Below are 19,144 nucleotides of genomic sequence, written 5' to 3'. Positions count from 1 at the left end.
GCCCTGCCCACAGCCCGGCCCACATGGATAAAAAGAAAAACGAACACAACAGTATGATGCCAGAAAAGGGAGCGGAAATTGCTCGCTGTGACTTCTATCCACCCACACCTCCATGTGATTGGCGACTGGAAGTATATTTGTAGCCAATCACATGAAGGTATGGGAGGGGTTTCTGACACGCCGGAAAATCCAGAGACTCCAAGCTCTTCCCCGGAGACTCCGAGAAGACCCTGGAAACCCGGAGTCTCCAAGTTCTTCCTAGGAGACCCAGAGAAGAGCCTGGAAACCCAGAGTCTCCAAGTTCTTCCTCGGAGACCCAGAGAAGAGTCTGGAAACCCGCAGTCTCCAAGTTCTTCCTCGGAGACATGGAGAAGAGCCTGGAAACCCAGAGTCTCCAAGTCTTCCTCAGAGACCCAAAGAAGAGTCTGGAAACCCGCAGTCTCCAAGTTCTTCCTCGGAGACATGGAGAAGAGCCTGGAAACCCGGAGTCTCCAAGTTCTTCCTCGGAGACATGGAGAAGAGCCTGGAAACCCAGAGTCTCCAAGTTCTTCCTCTGAGACCCAGAGAAGAGCCTGGAAACCCAGAGTCTCGAAGTCCTTTTCGGAGACCCAGAGAAGAGTCTGGAAATCCGCAGTCTCCAAGTTCTTCCTCGGAGACATGGAGAAGAGCCTGGAAACCCGGAGTCTCCAAGTTCTTCCTCGGAGACATGGAGAAGAGCCTGGAAACCCGGAGTCTCCGGGCTAAAACCGGAGACTAGGTAGGTTTGGTTCCAGGTGGAGTCTCACTGTGGAGCGTTCAGGTAGACCAGTTTCCGATTCATGTCTGTGCAAAGTGAGTAATACTCACACTGGTACAGAATAGTGCCCGACCATGAACCTTACCACTTATCTTTCGACCAAAGCGCCAGGCTTTACTGGAAGTCTCAGGCGGTCAGGTGTGCTTGGCAATTTCAGGGCTACCCTGAGCAGAGATGGCCTCAGGCATTGAAATAGGAATCCGTGTATGAAATATTCCATGAGGGTGTGCAATCCAGCTGACTACCGGGCCAGGCCCCCATCTGCTCTCAGCAGTCTGCAACGTACCCCCTCTCAGTGCCATGGACGGCAACTCCCATGGTTACTCGTCTCTGCTTGATACTGCTGAGGGGAGTTGTAGTGCACAAATATACATGGGCGTAAATTCAGGGTGGGACAATGATGTTTGACCCCCCCCCCATCTTTTGTGCCACACTATTTTGTCCCACTCATTTCCCAGGGCCCCCTATCACTTAGATCTCATGTTCCCTCCTCCACCCCCCCAACATTTTCGGCCAAGTCATTGCACTGGCAAAATATCCAGAGGGCATTCTTTGCAGACTTGTGCACCCATCGCCCTTGCATGTGTGCTGAATTCACAAGTGTCGACATGTGTGGCACTACACAAAAGAACTGGAGTAAATCATTCTAAACATTACCTTTCAGAATGAGGCAGCTTCTCCTTGTACATCTGCTCGGAGGGCAGGACGTTCCCACAGCGCGCGCTCGTGGGCAACATCTGGGAGGTGACGCTCACGAGGGCCTCCCAGTCTTCGGTGGACTGCGGTGGGTGCATGAAAGGTAAGTACACATTAGAGCCAGATGGGAAACGAAGGGGCAAGATCAGACATACAGAGCTCTCTATATAATATATTAACCCCTTAAGTAGCAAGGACGAGTATGCTCCTCCTTTTTGCATTGACTTGCATAATAGCCTGGCACTGTTCAAATATCAAACTTGACTGGAGTAGGTTGTTTTAAAAAGTTAGGGGCTGACGAGCCCAATGTATCCAACAGGTAAATGATATCAGTAGTCCACATGTGTTGTCATTGGAGGTGCTCAATAAATTAAGCATAAGTCAAGGGGGGTAATTATATAGTGGGATTCGGCAACTGGGTGGATGCAATCCTCAGTGCTCAATAACATACACATGCTATAGACAGGGGTAGAAGTGTACCGCACAAAGTAGTGGAACTGTGGTCTCGGCAGGAGAGGGTAGGTGGAAGCATAGTGCAACATGTGACATGTTGAGGCCGAGGCATTGCAGTGACTAGTAACTAAGGCTCGTATTACAACTTTACACTTGCACAGGGACATGAATGGACACATCCTCTCTATATGAAGATGGTCGTAATAAGTAGAGGAATGGTAAACAGATAAACATAAAAGTGGGACTCCGCTGACGACCATTCCCGCTCACTCCGATAACTGGCTACAGACCAAACTTTGGGACCTCCTGTATATGCTCTCTCAATACATATCCGGCTTACATGCATTTGATCTATGATGCCTGCACTGCTTTAGCTTTTTAATTCTATTATTTAGTCATGCACACCGACTCATGTTGAGCACTGATACGCACGGTACTAACAATCGCGGGTGACGTCACGCACGTAATACGTGTGAGGTCAGACGCACGTCATTGTTGCAAACAATAGCATCAACATGGCGTAGGCGTGTTCACACGCGGATCTTCTTCCAGGGTGCCCCTAATTGGGAACGCCATCCAATTAAGGTAAGAACTCTGTATTTCATTCCATGCTGTACTGTATCATCAAACGGTTATGTCACTAGACAATTAGGCACTGCTATACTTTTGTAATGTTTTTGCTAAAATAATTGAACTTTTAAATAGCACTTTAAATGCCAATATCTGATCTATCATATCATGTGCTCATTGGGTAACAGCCAGGATAGAGATGGCACCATATCACATGTCGTCCTGTCTTCTTGCAGGATTATATATATAGCGACTAATTTGCTATACTTTTGCAATGCATTTTGCTAAGCGTATTGAACTTCTAATTAGCACCTTAAATGGCAACATCTAGAGATGGCTTCATACCACATGTCGTCCTGTCTTCTTGCAGGATTATATATATGGCGACTAATTTGCTATACTTTTGCAATGCATTTTGCTAAGCGTATTGAACTTCTAATTAGCACCTTAAATGGCAACATCTAGAGATGGCCCCATTTCACATGTCGTCCTGTCTTTTTGCAGGATTATATATATAGCGACTAATTTGCTATACTTTTACAATGCATTTTGCTAAGCGTATTGAACTTCTAATTAGCACCTTAAATGGCAACATCTAGAGATGGCCCCATTTCACATGTTATCCTGTCTTTTTGCAGGATTATATATATAGCGACTAATTTTCTATACTTTTGCAATGCATTTTGCTAAGCATATTGAACTTCTAATTAGCACCTTAAATGGCAACATCTAGAGATGGCCCCATATCACATGTTGTCCTGTCTTCTTGCAGGATTATATACATTTCTGATCTTTGCTAAAACCAGCCTCGCATACTGAAATAATAGCACTGAAGGTGAGTGCAGAGTTTCTTGTGAAACTACACAACACATTTGCGCATGTAGTAAATGTCTTCAAGAAATAGTCATGGGCTTGTATGTACATCTTTTGGCAGATGAATTACTCGCCAACTCAGGCGGTTCCGATTGCCCCCAGAACTACAAGAAATCACCAAGGCACAAGGCGAGGTGCCTAATAACAAACATGGTTTGCTTAAGAATCACGCTCTCCAATAACCAGAATGTATTAGGAACTCATCCTCTGTTTCATCCGATGGGGACATTCACTCAGTGACCAATGGTGAGTGGCAACACTATGCCTAACGCTATACTCACAGCATTTACTAATGGTTTACTCAATTGGACACACTTGCATGCTGTGACAATCACTGGTGTGCACATAACAGGCAATTACTTCATCTATTGAGACAAACTTACCGCTGATGGGATGATTAGTCACATCGCATGAGAGTATTTTGGGTGCTTCATTCTGTTGACACACCATGGACATAGGCCAATTGTTTATATAATTCACGAATTGCTTATAATTTATATCCAAGACTATTATTCTTATGTCTTTAATTTCGAGACAAAACTCAGACAAATTTGTTAAAGAATGGATTACTTGCTGCCAACCCTTGACTTTGTCTGGATTACCCCCTTTTTTAACATGCCATATTCATTTATTTCAGTATGTATATCTTTTTGTTTTTGGTACATTTGTTTTTCTCAATGATTTCTGCTGTGCAACTTTTCTTAAATGTTATCATTTGCAAACATCTTAATACTGCTTTATTTGATCAATGTACATCCTTGAAAAAGACTTCATGTCGAAACACGTGTTGGCTGTTTTTTCTTAAGAGTGTTCTTCATTAAAGCAAGAATTTTGAAAAAGTTTACTGCATAACTTCACTTGCAACAACTCGTTGGGGAGAGCGCGACCAACTAGCACAAATCTGTTATAGCTTGTATATTTTTTGAGGTTAGGAGTAGAGCCGCGCTGTACTAGCTGCGCTGCACGCGCAACACCTGATTTCTAGGACTAAAGCGCACTGAAAGTCAGTCATACTCAATTCTTATTATAAATTCCCATGAGGAGTACATTCAATAGAGTGACTGTACTTTTCAGCATAACTGTTCTGGTGCAAAAATAATTCATGCAGTAATTCTAGGTTATATTGTACAATTCAATGTCAGCCAATTTATTAACCTCAGAAGGATAATGTGTTCGGTCGGCCCTGGCAGGATTTGAACCTTTGATTGCAGGTTGCAGACAGATGCCATAGGTGAGTGCTAAGTTATTTTAAACATGTTAATGTTAATGTTAAAGGACATTTGTACTGCGCACTATCACCACCGAAGTGGTCCCCTGGCGCTCTGGCGGCTCTGAAAAGGGGAGGAGAGGGGGTGGGTTAGTGGGAATAAGCTGGAAAAGTGCAAGAGAGCAGTGATGTACTGTTGGCACAACATGTTTAAAATATCATCCTACAATTTACATGGAATTTCCATCACTAAAACCAAGCTTTTGGTTATGTTGACTCTGTTACTCCCCACCCATGACTCCTACCTGTTCACAATATGTACATGAGTGGATTGGCCTATAAGGAGAGGTAGAGATTTGTCAGCAGGCCTTTGCAGAGGAACTAAGACGAGAAAGAGCACGAGGCACTAGAATGAGATAGAGCTTAAAGAACTAGGATGAGGAAGGGCACATGGGACTGGGATGATGAAGGGCAGGAGGGACTGAGACGAGAAAGAGCACGAGGCACTAGAATGAGATAGAGCTTTAAGAACTAGGATGAGGAAGGGCACATGGGACTGGGACGATGAAGGGCTGGAGGGACTGAGTCGAGAAAGCGCATGAGGGACTAAGACGAGGACAAGCATCATGGACTCAGAGGAGGTAGGGTATGAAGGACTGGGACGAGGAAGGTCATGAGGGATCGAGACAAGGGTGAGTTTGAAGGATAAGGAGGTGTAAAAACATGAGGGTCTTGGATGAAGTAGTCCATGGATTGGGAGAGCATGAGAGACTGAAGTAAGACTATGAGGGACTGGGGCGAGGAAGAACATGGAGGACTCAGGCTCGGAACAGCAGGAGGGATCAGAATGAGGAAGAGCATGACAGACTGGGATGAGAAAAAACATGGGGACTGAGAAACGGAAGAGTATGAGGCACGTCGACAAGGAAACACATGAGGGACTGAGATAAGGAGAAACATGAGGGACTGGCAGAAAGAAGAGGAGATGGGAGAGCACAATGGCCTGGGGTGAGGAAGAGCAGGAGGGACTGAGACAAGAAATACCATGAAGGACTGGGGAGAGTAGGAGCATGACTGACTAGGACAAGGTAGAGCATGAAGGACTGTGAATAGAAAGAACATAAGGGCATGTGATGGGGAAAAGCATGAGGGACAGCGATGAGGAAAACCATTGAGGACTGGATTGAGGAAGGACAAGAAGAAGTGATGAAGGCCGACGCAGAGGGGGAAGTGCACGAGGGATTGGGATGAGGAAGAGGAATCCCCATTCTTATGTATTGGTTTTTCAAAGTGAGATTTGAGTTTTACTTAGCCAATAATCATTCAATAATAATTCAACCATATCCCCCTCACACTCCCACCCTCTCTCTTCCTCCCCTTCCAAACCAATAATCATTCAATAACAATCCAACCATATCCCCCTCACACTCCCACCCTCTCTCTTCCTCCCCTTCCAAACCAATAATCATTCAATAACAATTCAACCATATCCCCCTCACACTTCCACCCTCTCTCTTCCACCCCTTCCAAACCAATAATCATTCAATAACAATTCAACCATATCCCCCTCACACTCCCACCCTCTCTCTTCCTCCCCTTCCAAACCAATAATCATTCAATAACAATTCAACCATATCCCCCTCACACTCCCACCCTCACTCTTCCTCCCCTTCCAAACCAATAAACATTCAATAACAATTCAACCATATCCCCTCACACTCCCACCCTCTCTCTTCCTCCCCTTCCAAACCAATAATCATTCAATAATAATTCAACCATATCCCCCTCACACTCCCACCCTCTCTCTTCCTCCCCTTCCAAACCAATAATCATTCAATAGCAATTCAACCATATCCCCCTCACACTCCCACCCTCTCTCTTCCTCCCCTTCCAAACCAATAATCATTCAATAACAATTCAACCATATCCCCCTCACACTCCCACCCTCTCTCTTCCTCCCCTTCCAAACCAATAATCATTCAATAACAATCCAACCATATCCCCCTCACACTCCCACCCTCTCTCTTCCTCCCCTTCCAAACCAATAATCATTCAATAACAATTCAACCATATCCCCCTCACACTCCCACCCTCTCTCTTCCTCCCCTTCCAAACCAATAATCATTCAATAACAATTCAACCATATCCCCCTCACACTCCCACCCTCACTCTTCCTCCCCTTCCAAACCAATAAACATTCAATAACAATTCAACCATATCCCCTCACACTTCCACCCTCTCTCTTCCTCCCCTTCCAAACCAATAATCATTCAATAACAATTCAACCATATCCCCCTCACACTCCCACCCTCACTCTTCCTCCCCTTCCAAACCAATAAACATTCAATAACAATCCAACCATATCCCCCTCACACTCCCACCCTCTCTTTTCATCCCCTTCCAACTTACCCCTATATGGTTTGAGATAAGCATTATTCCATTCCTCCCTAGATGACCCGCACCACCCTGCCCTCCGAACTCCCTCTACAACAGTCACGGTACATCTCCCACCTTCGCCGACACAACATCAAGCAGGATCCCGCAACCCTTCGTAGATGTCTCCCAAACCAACCAACCAACCAACCAACCTAAAGATAATCAATCATCATAGGTACCTGTATGTGCACCTACGTTATATAATTCCTCTCCCCTAATGTGTCCAGTGATTGTGATGACGTCTGGGGAGGGAAGAATGTAAGCACAATCGTTGGACACATTAGGGGGGGAGGAATTATATAATGTAGGTGCACATACAGGTACCTATGACAATTGATTATCTATCAGGATGGTTGGTTGATTTCCCGCGGGGCCAGCATGTTTTTCTCCCTCCTCCCTGAGTCCTTCGTCCCCCTCTCTCACCTTGTATTTTCCAACCTCTAAGGGGCTCTACTAAGTCATTGAGACCTTGTTGCTTGGCTTTCCCTCCTCCAGAAGATGTAGCACCCTCCCTCTATATTCCCAGGGGGATCTTGGACCCAGCGTGTGATTGTTTTCCATGCAGTACCGCTCTTTGACTTTATTAAGCCACTTTCTCCTGGATGACAGGTTTTCTCTCTTCCAGTTTCTCGCCAGACATAGCCTTGCTCCCAGTATCATTAACTGTGTCCTGTTTTGTATGTGGTGTTATCTCTCTTCCCTTCAGGGAAGCCCGAATAGAACTAACAAGAGTCACAGCCACCTTTCTACCCCCTCATGCCATTTAATCCACGGCGCAACTTTCCTCCAGTGAACCTTTTCGCAGTCCCACGACATGTGACAGTACAAGGCCCTCTCGCCACATACTTTCCAACATAGTTCACTCATAATACTATACATTTTGACTAGTCTTGCGGGTGGGATTTCCCATCTATGTAAAAGCTCGAGGCATTGCAATTTGCACTGGTTTGCAATCGAGACCTTCTTAGATGACCTACATATCCTCTACCACGCTGAGTCTAATTGGATACGCCGCACGTCTGACTCCTGTGCATTGCGCTTAGATGAACTGTGCAGGTTAACCCATGTATTGCATCCATAAGAACTGTGCAGGTCAAGCCGTGCATTGCGCTTAGATTAATTGTGAAGGTCAGCCCGTGCATTACGCTTGGAGGAATTGTGCAGGTTAGCCCATGCATTGAGCTTAGATGAATTGTGCAGGTCAGCCCGTGCATTGCATCTAGAAGAACTGTGAAGGTCAGCCCGTGCATTGCGCTTAGATTAATTGTGAAGATCAGCCCGTGCATTGCGCTTGGATGAATTGTGCAGGTCAGCCCATGCATTGATCTTAGATGAATTGTGCAGGTTAGCCTGTGCACTGCATCTAGAAGAACTGTGAAGGTCAGACCGTGCATTGCGCTGAGATGAACTGTGCAGGTTAGCCTGTGCACTGCATCTAGAAGAACTGTGAAGGTCAGACCGTGCATTGCGCTTGGAGGAATTGTGCAGGTCAGCCCGTGCATTGCATCTAGAAGAACTGTGAAGGTCAGCCCGTGCATTGCGCTGAGATGAACTGTGCAGGTTAGCCTGTGCACTGCATCTAGAAGTACTGTGAAGGTTAGCCCGTGCATTGCGCTTGGAGGAATTGTGCAGGTTAGCCTGCGCACTGCATCTAGAAGAACTGTGAAGGTCAGACCGTGCATTGCGCTTGGAGGAATTGTGCAGGTCAGCCCATGCATTGCATCTAGAAGAACTGTGAAGGTCAGCCCGTGCATTGCGCTGAGATGAACTGTGCAGGTTAGCCTGTGCACTGCATCTAGAAGAACTGTGAAGGTTAGCCCGTGCATTGCGCTGAGATGAACTGTGCAGGTTAGCCTGTGCACTGCATCTAGAAGAACTGTGAAGGTCAGACCGTGCATTGCGCTTGGAGGAATTGTGCAGGTTAGCCTGTGCACTGCATCTAGAAGAACTGTGAAGGTCAGACCGTGCATTGCGCTTGGAGGAATTGTGCAGGTTAGCCTATGCACTGCATCTAGAAGAACTGTGCAGGTCAACCCGTGCATTGCGCTTAGATGAATTGTGCACGTTAGCCTGTGCATTGCATCTAGAAGAACTGTGAAGGTCAGCCCGTGCATTGCGCTGAGATGAACTGTGCAGGTTAGCCTGTGCACTGCATCTAGAAGAACTGTGAAGGTCAGCCCGTGCATTGCGCTGAGATGAACTGTGCAGGTCAGCCCGTGCATTGAGCTTAGATTAATTGTGAAGGTCAGCCCGTGCATTGCGCTTGGAGGAATTGTGCAGGTTAGCCTGTGCATTGCATCTAGGAGAACTGTGAAGGTCAGCCCGTGCATTGCGCTTAGATGAATTGTGCAGGTTAGCCTGTGCATTGCATCTAGAAGAACTGTGAAGGTCAGCCCGTGCATTGCGCTGAGATGAACTGTGCAGGTTAGCCTGTTCACTGCATCTAGAAGAACTGTGAAGGTCAGACCGTGCATTGCGCTTGGAGGAATTGTGCAGGTTAGCCTGTGCACTGCATCTAGAAGAACTGTGAAGGTCAGACCGTGCATTGCGCTTGGAGGAATTGTGCAGGTTAGCCTATGCACTGCATCTAGAAGAACTGTGCAGGTCAACCCGTGCATTGCGCTTAGATGAATTGTGCAGGTTAGCCTGTGCATTGCATCTAGAAGAACTGTGAAGGTCAGCCCGTGCATTGCGCTGAGATGAACTGTGCAGGTTAGCCTGTGCACTGCATCTAGAAGAACTGTGAAGGTCAGACCGTGCATTGCGCTTGGAGGAATTGTGCAGGTCAGCCCATGCATTGAGCTTAGATTAATTGCGAAGGTCAGCCCATGCATTGCGCTTGGAGGAATTGTGCAGGTTAGCCTGTGCACTGCATCTAGAAGAACTGTGAAGGTCAGCCCGTGCATTGTGCTGAGATGAACTGTGCAGGTTAGCCTGTGCATTGCATCTAGAAGAACTGTGAAGGTCACCCCGTGCATTGCGCTGAGATGAACTGTGCAGGTTAGCCTGTGCACTGCATCTAGAAGAACTGTGAAGGTCAGACCGTGCATTGCGCTTGGAGGAATTGTGCAGGTTAGCCTGTGCACTGCATCTAGAAGAACTGTAGAACTGCAGACCGTGCATTGCGCTTGGAGGAATTGTGCAGGTTAGCCTATGCATTGCATCTAGAAGAACTGTGCAGGTCAACCTGTGCATTGTGCTTAGATGAATTGTGCAGGTTAGCCTGTGCACTGCATCTAGAAGAACTGTGAAGGTCAGACCGTGCATTGCGCTGAGATGAATTGTGCAGGTTAGCCTGTGCATTGCATCTAGAAGAACTGTGAAGGTCAGCCCGTGCATTGCGCTGAGATGAACTGCGCAGGTTAGCCTGTGCACTGCATCTAGAAGAACTGTGAAGGTCAGACCGTGCATTGCGCTTGGAGGAATTGTGCAGGTTAGCCTGTGCACTGCATCTAGAAGAACTGTGAAGGTCAGACCGTGCATTGCGCTGAGATGAATTGTGCAGGTTAGCCTGTGCATTGCATCTAGAAGAACTGTGAAGGTCAGCCCGTGCATTGCGCTGAGATGAACTGTGCAGGTTAGCCTGTGCACTGCATCTAGAAGAACTGTGAAGGTCAGCCCGTGCATTGAGCTTAGATTAATTGTGAAGGTCAGCCCGTGCATTGCGCTTGGAGGAATTGTGCAGGTTAGCCTGTGCATTGCATCTAGGAGAACTGTGAAGGTCAGCCCGTGCATTGCGCTTAGATGAATTGTGCAGGTTAGCCTGTGCATTGCATCTCGAAGAACTGTGAAGGTCAGCCCGTGCATTGCGCTGAGATGAACTGTGCAGGTTAGCCTGTTCACTGCATCTAGAAGAACTGTGAAGGTCTGACCGTGCATTGCGCTTGGAGGAATTGTGCAGGTTAGCCTGTGCACTGCATCTAGAAGAACTGTGAAGGTCAGACCGTGCATTGCGCTTGGAGGAATTGTGCAGGTTAGCCTATGCACTGCATCTAGAAGAACTGTGCAGGTCAACCCGTGCATTGCGCTTAGATGAATTGTGCAGGTTAGCCTGTGCATTGCATCTAGAAGAACTGTGAAGGTCAGCCCGTGCATTGCGCTGAGATGAACTGTGCAGGTTAGCCTGTGCACTGCATCTAGAAGAACTGTGAAGGTCAGACCGTGCATTGCGCTTGGAGGAATTGTGCAGGTCAGCCCATGCATTGAGCTTAGATTAATTGCGAAGGTCAGCCCATGCATTGCGCTTGGAGGAATTGTGCAGGTTAGCCTGTGCACTGCATCTAGAAGAACTGTGAAGGTCAGCCCGTGCATTGTGCTGAGATGAACTGTGCAGGTTAGCCTGTGCATTGCATCTAGAAGAACTGTGAAGGTCAGCCCGTGCATTGCGCTGAGATGAACTGTGCAGGTTAGCCTGTGCACTGCATCTAGAAGAACTGTGAAGGTCAGACCGTGCATTGCGCTTGGAGGAATTGTGCAGGTTAGCCTGTGCACTGCATCTAGAAGAACTGTGAAGGTCAGACCGTGCATTGCGCTTGGAGGAATTGTGCAGGTTAGCCTATGCATTGCATCTAGAAGAACTGTGCAGGTCAACCTGTGCATTGTGCTTAGATGAATTGTGCAGGTTAGCCTGTGCACTGCATCTAGAAGAACTGTGAAGGTCAGACCGTGCATTGCGCTGAGATGAATTGTGCAGGTTAGCCTGTGCATTGCATCTAGAAGAACTGTGAAGGTCAGCCCGTGCATTGCGCTGAGATGAACTGTGCAGGTTAGCCTGTGCACTGCATCTAGAAGAACTGTGAAGGTCAGACCGTGCATTGCGCTTGGAGGAATTGTGCAGGTTAGCCTGTGCACTGCATCTAGAAGAACTGTGAAGGTCAGACCGTGCATTGCGCTTGGAGGAATTGTGCAGGTTAGCCTGTGCACTGCATCTAGAAGAACTGTGAAGGTCAGACCGTGCATTGCGCTGAGATGAATTGTGCAGGTTAGCCTGTGCATTGCATCTAGAAGAACTGTGAAGGTCAGCCCGTGCATTGCGCTGAGATGAACTGTGCAGGTTAGCCTGTGCACTGCATCTAGAAGAACTGTGAAGGTCAGACCGTGCATTGCGCTTGGAGGAATTGTGCAGGTTAGCCTGTGCACTGCATCTAGAAGAACTGTGAAGGTCAGACCGTGCATTGCGCTTGGAGGAATTGTGCAGGTTAGCCTATGCACTGCATCTAGAAGAACTGTGCAGGTCAACCCGTGCATTGCGCTTAGATGAATTGTGCAGGTTAGCCTGTGCATTGCATCTAGAAGAACTGTGAAGGTCAGCCCGTGCATTGCGCTTGGATGAATTGTGCAGGTTTGCCTGTGCTTTGCATCTAGAAGAACTGTGAAGGTCAGCCCGTGCATTGCGCTGAGATGAACTGTGCAGGTCACCCCGTGCATTGCGCTGAGATTAATTGTGCAGAATACTCCTCTTCTGCTGCTCCTGATGAGTCTTGTAGGTCAGCCACTGCTTCACAACTCGTAAGAATGTTCAGGGTAGCCTGTTACTAACACTTAGAAGATGGGGAAGCTTGCTTAGGCATAAGACACAGTAGACCTAGGAGCATAGCAAACACACCACACTTAGATGAAATTCCTTATCCACCACCCATTACATAACTAACCTGACACAACCTCTGACAGAAGGCACCAAAACTACAAATACTTTTCCATCTCTCCACAACACCAAACGCACACCTAAAACACCTGCATACAACATACAAATACCAATCCACCAAACACATACAAGCACACAGTGACCGTTTTTCCCGAACTGAAGCTACCAAAAGCACAACAGAGCTCTCTTGTGGCTTTTCCTCTCATCCCTAGTAACCTCACCAACCCCCTTCCTTTTGAGATCCACTAGGGCGACTGGACACCATGAAAAATGGCAGCGGTGTGCAGTACCCAATAACATAACATAACACAACATAACATAACATGACATAACATAACGGTGAATAACCAGGCAGCCCTCCAAGTCTTGAATCGTTATGAATCTCCCCTTTCTCCAGAGCTGCCCCACCCTCTCTAAGCCTGCTACAAACCGTTTCTGGAACCTAGCGGGGTATTCCATGTCTGCTAAGTACAGGGGGTATTTATGAAAAATGAGGCAGATGGGAAGGTCCTCCAGATAACGGCCCCTACTTGATCGCATGGCTCGGCCCCGTGACCACATCCTCATGATGAAACCCAGACACTGTCCATGAAACTGAAACAGGGGTTTTACCAAAGAATCATATCACAGAAATCAGAAATAATATCACACACCCACTGGCCCCTAGAGAAGATTTTATGCAGATGACATCACAATGAGCCTAAACAAATCACAGGAATCAGTGAATCCTACAATAAGTGCAAAACTAGCCAATAACCTGGACATCTCACTGATGGAGGCGGAAGGCATTTCCTGCCCGTCTAAGGTGGCTACCGGCTCAACGGTCCCGTTACATTGTGTACCTTGATTGCCCGTACCCCGCAATCTATGCCCTGCTTCTCTGTTCCTTCTTTCTGTCCCTCATCCTCCTTGCGCTGCTTCCCACTTGCGTTCTTTTCAACTTCTTGCCCCAAAACTGGAATTCCTCACAGACTGGAAAAAGAAACATGAGCGGTCTAGTTGTTGGAACTTTAAAAATGGCTCAGATGAGAGGCTTGAGGAGAATCTTGGGGAGAGGCATGGGAAGAAGCCCAGAGGAGTGCCCAGGGCAGAGTTTCAGGGCAGAAATTGTGGCAGCAAGAAGGCTCCTTCCCATGATGCTGTGAAGTATAGAGAGTCTGATCTGGTGCAGTGAGCGAGAGGGGAACCTTAGAAGTCTAAGGCAGAGCTGAGGAAACAGCGCGGCAAAGAGCAAAGGTACTGGGAGCATTGGATAGACTCCTGAAAGCTCCCAGGTGCAGGACCGCTGACTGCAGTCTACCAGAGCTCCAACGTAAGCAGCGGGAAGCAAGGAAGCCGTGAAAGGCACCATACACCCGAGGGAACCAGCACGAGCCGACCGCGAGTGAAGACTAGTCTCCGGAAAGCCGCAGAAAGTGGAAAGCAGAATGTGAGAAGGCCGGTGTGTCTGCCTGTGTGAAAAGGGGGCTCTGGAAATGGTGGAGGGGTGGCTTAGTGCAAAAGACAGTGAATTGTGAATATCTGAATTGAATCCAAGCAAACCCAATGTGAAAATGTAATGAACATAGTGAGAAGCCGTGAAAGCAAGCATTACCAAGAGTTGAATAAGCAAGCATTGCAAAGATTGCCAAGAGTTAAATAAGCAAGCATTACCAGGATTGCCAAGAGTGAAATAAGCAAGCTTTACCAGGATTGCCAAGAGTGAAATAAGCAAGCTTTACCAGGATTGCCAAGAGTTGAATAAGCAAGCATTGCAAAGATTGCCAAGAGTTAAATAAGCAAGCATTACCAGGATTGCCAAGAGTGAAATAAGCAAGCTTTACCAGGATTGCCAAGAGTGAAATAAGCAAGTATTACCAGGATTGCCAAGAGTGAAATAAGCAAGCTTTGCCAAGAGATAAGAATATTTGTGTGAAAGAAAGATAGTCGTTACAAAGCCTATATGCAAGAGAAACCTGGGGAAAGGGCGCCAAGTGTAATAATCAAGAATCCAGAAACAGAGAATATGCTTCCTAGCCGGTGAGTATACTGGGAAGCTTATGATGGATTGTGCAAAAGAACTGTAAGAGTAATTGAGTTTCCTGGCAGGAGAGTGTAATGGGAAGCCTATGTTGAGTTTGCAAGTGAAAGCTGCTAAACAAGTGAATGACGACCAAATAAGTGATAATAAAGCTTCAAGGGCACTTGAAAGGAGATTAAGTCAAGCCTCAGGGTGAAGCTGAAACTGTGGCAAGATATTTATGAAACAGATGCAAGTAAGGTGTGTCGGTTGCGTGACCTGTAGTGGGTGGACCGGGTGGTCCGAGGACTACGCCTAGACCGAACCCATCCACCTGAGGAAATGCCACTTTGTGATTGTTGTGATTGAATAAAGGAGGAAAATCCACGTGAACTGAAATTGAGGAACTGAACTTTATATTTTGGAACATTGAAGATCCAAGGAACTGTGTTATTGTGAAACATTGAAAGACTTGAACGTGCGGGGTAGGAACCCCCTCTTTTGGAACACTTCTCATTTGATGCGGAAATCCCTACACATTGTATACAATTAGATGTGAGGGCAGGTATACGTTTTGGACACAGACAGACATTTGCTTTGGACTTCCTGACACAGATTAGCATTAGTTCCAGGTAGGTAGGGAAATCCAACCTTAGCATAGGGCAAGTTAGGCATTCCCCTAACCTTCTTTTTATTTGTAATAAAGGTTTGTAACCCAAACTTCATTCAGTTGTCTGTGTCTACTTCACGATGCCTTCACAAAATCCATACATATATAAATAAAAGGCAGATGAAAGGTGTTAGGGAGAATTTTCATTTTTGTTCTTAATTCCTCCCACCTTAGAGACCCCCAGCTCTTTTGCTGAACATTAGGACTTTTTAATTTTAACCCTGGAGTGAGTGAGAACTTTTTTCACTGTCTCATGTGTTTTAACCTGATTCCGATTATATGTTTCTTTTATTTTTAGAGTCTGACAAATTCCATAGGCCTCTACTTTTTGTATGGTGACACACAACACCTTCAGTGCAGTGTCACAGAGAAATCCTTTCAATTTCTCAGAAGGTTTAAATACCTTTTCTTGTGAGAACTACTGTTCCCAAGAATATTAAAGTGAAATTGACTTTGCTTATCTTTTCTCTTTGTAGGTCCAGCACACAACATCGTATGTGGAGGGCTGGAGGGTTACTAAGTAGCCCCTTATCCTACCTACCATTGTAACATTTTTTATGTTACCCTCACTACTTTAAATGGCTGGTGGCAGTGGTTTAATTACCGTATAATTGTGCTTTTCTACCGCAGGCTGAATCTACAGCTGCAGTATAGCACCCATGAGTGACCATTTAGTCAAAATGGCGCCAGTCTTCTTTTTTCGCCATTTTCTGTTTGTGAGGTCTTCCTTGGGTTTTACTCTGCGTGCCAAGCCTGATTTGACCCCTTTGTTCATTTTGCTTTTGGCAGGCTATAGTACTGAACCCTGCCTATGGCTCCAGTATGTCTGGAAGGGCAGGAAGTGAGGGAGGTTCCCGAAACTCCCATATCCTTTGTCTTTAGGAATGCCTGAATGCATCCACTCCTGATTGGCTGGCTGGTTATCCTTGCAGGACAGCCACGCTGCAGTTTGAGTGACAGGCTAGGCTGTGCATGAATGGGAGAAACCTGCTTAAAAGATGAGGGTTTTGGGACTGAAGATAGAGTCATCCACTGGGAAGAACAACCCAACAAAGAAACCATGAACGAAGTTGCTGCATCCTGAAGGACTTTGAATTGCCCGGTGAAGCCCTGCTGCTGTGCTGAAACTCCTTTTTCTGATTGGAAAAAGAAGATCCGGAAGGTACGACTTCTTCCCTTGGGTTAGTGGGACCAACTGACCTAGAGACGAACTCCACTGGACCATCTTCGCTGACTGGCTGCACTTCTTTGCTGCTGCAGGAACCGAGTGCCAGGGGTCGAAAAATCCGTAGTCGAGTCCAACGTCTGTGATCCGGCCAGAGCTCCAGGAGTCTCCTAAGGACCCCCCAGAAGTAGGACGACCGGAGCTCGAGTACCCTCACCAGAGTGCGAGACTCAAGGAGTGAAGGAAGCCCAAACGGTATCCAAGATCTGCAGTGGTTCTGTTTACTGCACGCTGAAACCGCAAAGTGCCTCTGACCTGAAAAGAGCCCGTAATTACTGCCAACATCCAAATTGCTGCCGTTGGAGTCCTCCAGACGTCCTCCCTCTTGTCCCCACGACTGAGGCTCAGGAACCCAGGATCTGCATCACTGCAACCAGACAGAAGCCAGCTGGACCACTCTTTTTCTAACCAAAGGTACTGTTCCGACTTGGGGTACTTACCTCTGTGTCTTTAGCTTTGCTCTTCTCAGTTGAGACTTGCAGTAGCTGCTTTGCTAGAGTTGATTTCAGCTCTTCCTGTCACAAGTATAACAGCTTGTGACCCTACAGTGATTTGTCTTCAACAAGCTCTCTAACTTTGTGCAGGGCGTTGCTATCTTAGAAGTGCCTCAGCTCCACAGACTGTGCTTCAATTGACTTTGGCTGTCCTGGCTCCCTGCAGACTCTTCTAGTCCATTTGACTTTGATATTTTCTGTCCCTCAGAGGTGATAACTCGGGTTTTAAACTATTATTGCTGGGAAAGGTTTTTATCTATAGTTCATTGGAAGATTCAAGTGCTCACGTGCTCCTTCCTTTAACCTTTCCTTTCTGTGAAACCTCAGAATCTACAAAGTGTAATAGTGATATATTAATGCCATTACTGTCCTAGTTAGTGAAGTCAACTCCGGGTGTAGGAAGTGTGTAAGAAGTATCTCTAACGAGTAGCTACTAGCTTTGTGTTGATTCTGGAAAAGTATGTTAAGGTATATTTGATTGTTACATATATTGCCCTTTTTAAAGAATGCTTATTTAAAAACTACTTTTAAATAAATACATAATTATTTATAACAAAAACCTTGAGCGTGTTACTTGGCTACTTGTATGTGTGGATTTCATTGCTACAGCTCTACAGCTCACATTTAGCCCTCTTGAGATAGGCCTGTCTGCTCAGTCACTCTACCGACTTGTGTACTACAGACCTACACCAATAGGTGGGTTACCTAATACCAAGAGGACAAGGGTTGTGTAGTATCCCCCAGGGTTACTACCTCAAGTCTTGCCTAACAAAAGGCAAGTCATTAAGCCATGACCATTTGCCCACGGAACTGCAGTAGCGGAAAGTCCTGTGGTGCACAGCTTAAGACACACTGATACCACTGAACATGTCATCAGTTATAGGGTGACTCAGTGCCTGCCTATCACTCCCTTTGTGCTTCCTGTTGGTGTGAACGGTGTAAAATATGCTTATCTCTGCATTGCTGTGGGTCTGAGAGACTAGGGGGTGCCTCAGGAACATAGAAGTCACTAGTAAACCTAACTGGCGCCCAAGTCACAGGATCAAGAGACTGTGAGATGATGTCACACTACTGACTAGATCTTCACTTAAAACTGTGCAGCTGGAAGAAGCACGTGCTGCACGATCGCTGATAAAAAAAAGGCGCAGTGTTTTCATGTGGAGACATGTGATATGATATATGTTATTTATAACGCACTTAATACCCAGATGTTTCTAAGCGCGTACCAGGGGATCGAACCTGTGTTGCTCCGAGTCGTCTTGCTTCCAAGTTGAACACGTTGCAGCTGAGCTATCCTCCCTAGTCGACTCCGTACACACATTGCTCACAGGGCATTTTGGGGTTGGCATCAAGAATGACAAGGGAATGCCCAGCAGCGTAGCGACACAGGGGAAAAGGTGGCAGCTTGTACCCCACCCCTGCACTGGGCTCCAGTGCAGTTTTGTCTGTGAATCGTGGCATGTTAATTCAAAACGAGCATTAGCTCTAATTGATATTACATGGCTTGCTGTACAATAATTTCCAAACCAGTCAGTAAGTGTTCTGGCTTGTACCTGAGAGGTTGGGGGGTTCGAGTCAAACCTCCAACTTCAAAATTCAGAAATTTGTGAAAAATAATTATGGTTTAATTACCGTAGCCCCCCCAAACATGCAAACCCCGGACTGTTCCGGGAAAACCCGGACGTCTGGTCACCCTAACCAAATGGTGTAATCTTTGGCAAATAATGTTATATTAGTGTGCCGGAACTGCAAGCATTGGAGTCCTTAGAAGGGATTAGGTTCCCACTATTTGGGGTAGGAGGAAGTACTTGTCTAATGGGCAGATTGAATGACTTTGGGGAGTACATGCTTGTGCTCCTTTGTTAGTGACCCCTGGGACCGTAACCTGCAATTACATTATTGTTGCAGTGGCCCTTCCATCCGTCCCATAGCACTTGATTTGACGGGCAAATACATAGGGCCTCATTACACGGACAGCAGTAAGGGTTTACCGGTACCGGTAAAACCTTACCGCCTTACTACGAGGTCCTTTTGCCGGTTGGAGAATTTAACGCCTGCTTTTTGCAGGCGTTAAAAACCAA

At 46.6% G+C, this 19,144-nt stretch overlaps 1 protein-coding gene across 3 annotated transcripts in view; it reads right to left on the bottom strand.

Moving 5' to 3' along the window:
* Positions 1 to 19,144, bottom strand: part of LOC138566223 (laminin subunit beta-1-like) — an 882,924-nt gene that overhangs the window by 233,826 nt on the left and 629,954 nt on the right. For all 3 annotated transcript variants that reach the window (XM_069643284.1, XM_069643285.1, XM_069643283.1), the window contains exon 17: positions 1,454 to 1,575. In XM_069643284.1, the coding sequence (XP_069499385.1) occupies positions 1,454 to 1,575 (122 nt within the window). The remainder of the gene's footprint in view (positions 1 to 1,453; positions 1,576 to 19,144) is intronic.

The sequence above is a fragment of the Ambystoma mexicanum genome, chromosome 2p (genome assembly GCF_040938575.1).
Source record: "Ambystoma mexicanum isolate Mex_15411 chromosome 2p, UKY_AmexF1_1, whole genome shotgun sequence".
Classification (NCBI taxonomy): domain Eukaryota; kingdom Metazoa; phylum Chordata; class Amphibia; order Caudata; family Ambystomatidae; genus Ambystoma; species Ambystoma mexicanum.
This window is presented reverse-complemented; position numbering and strand designations above follow the sequence as displayed.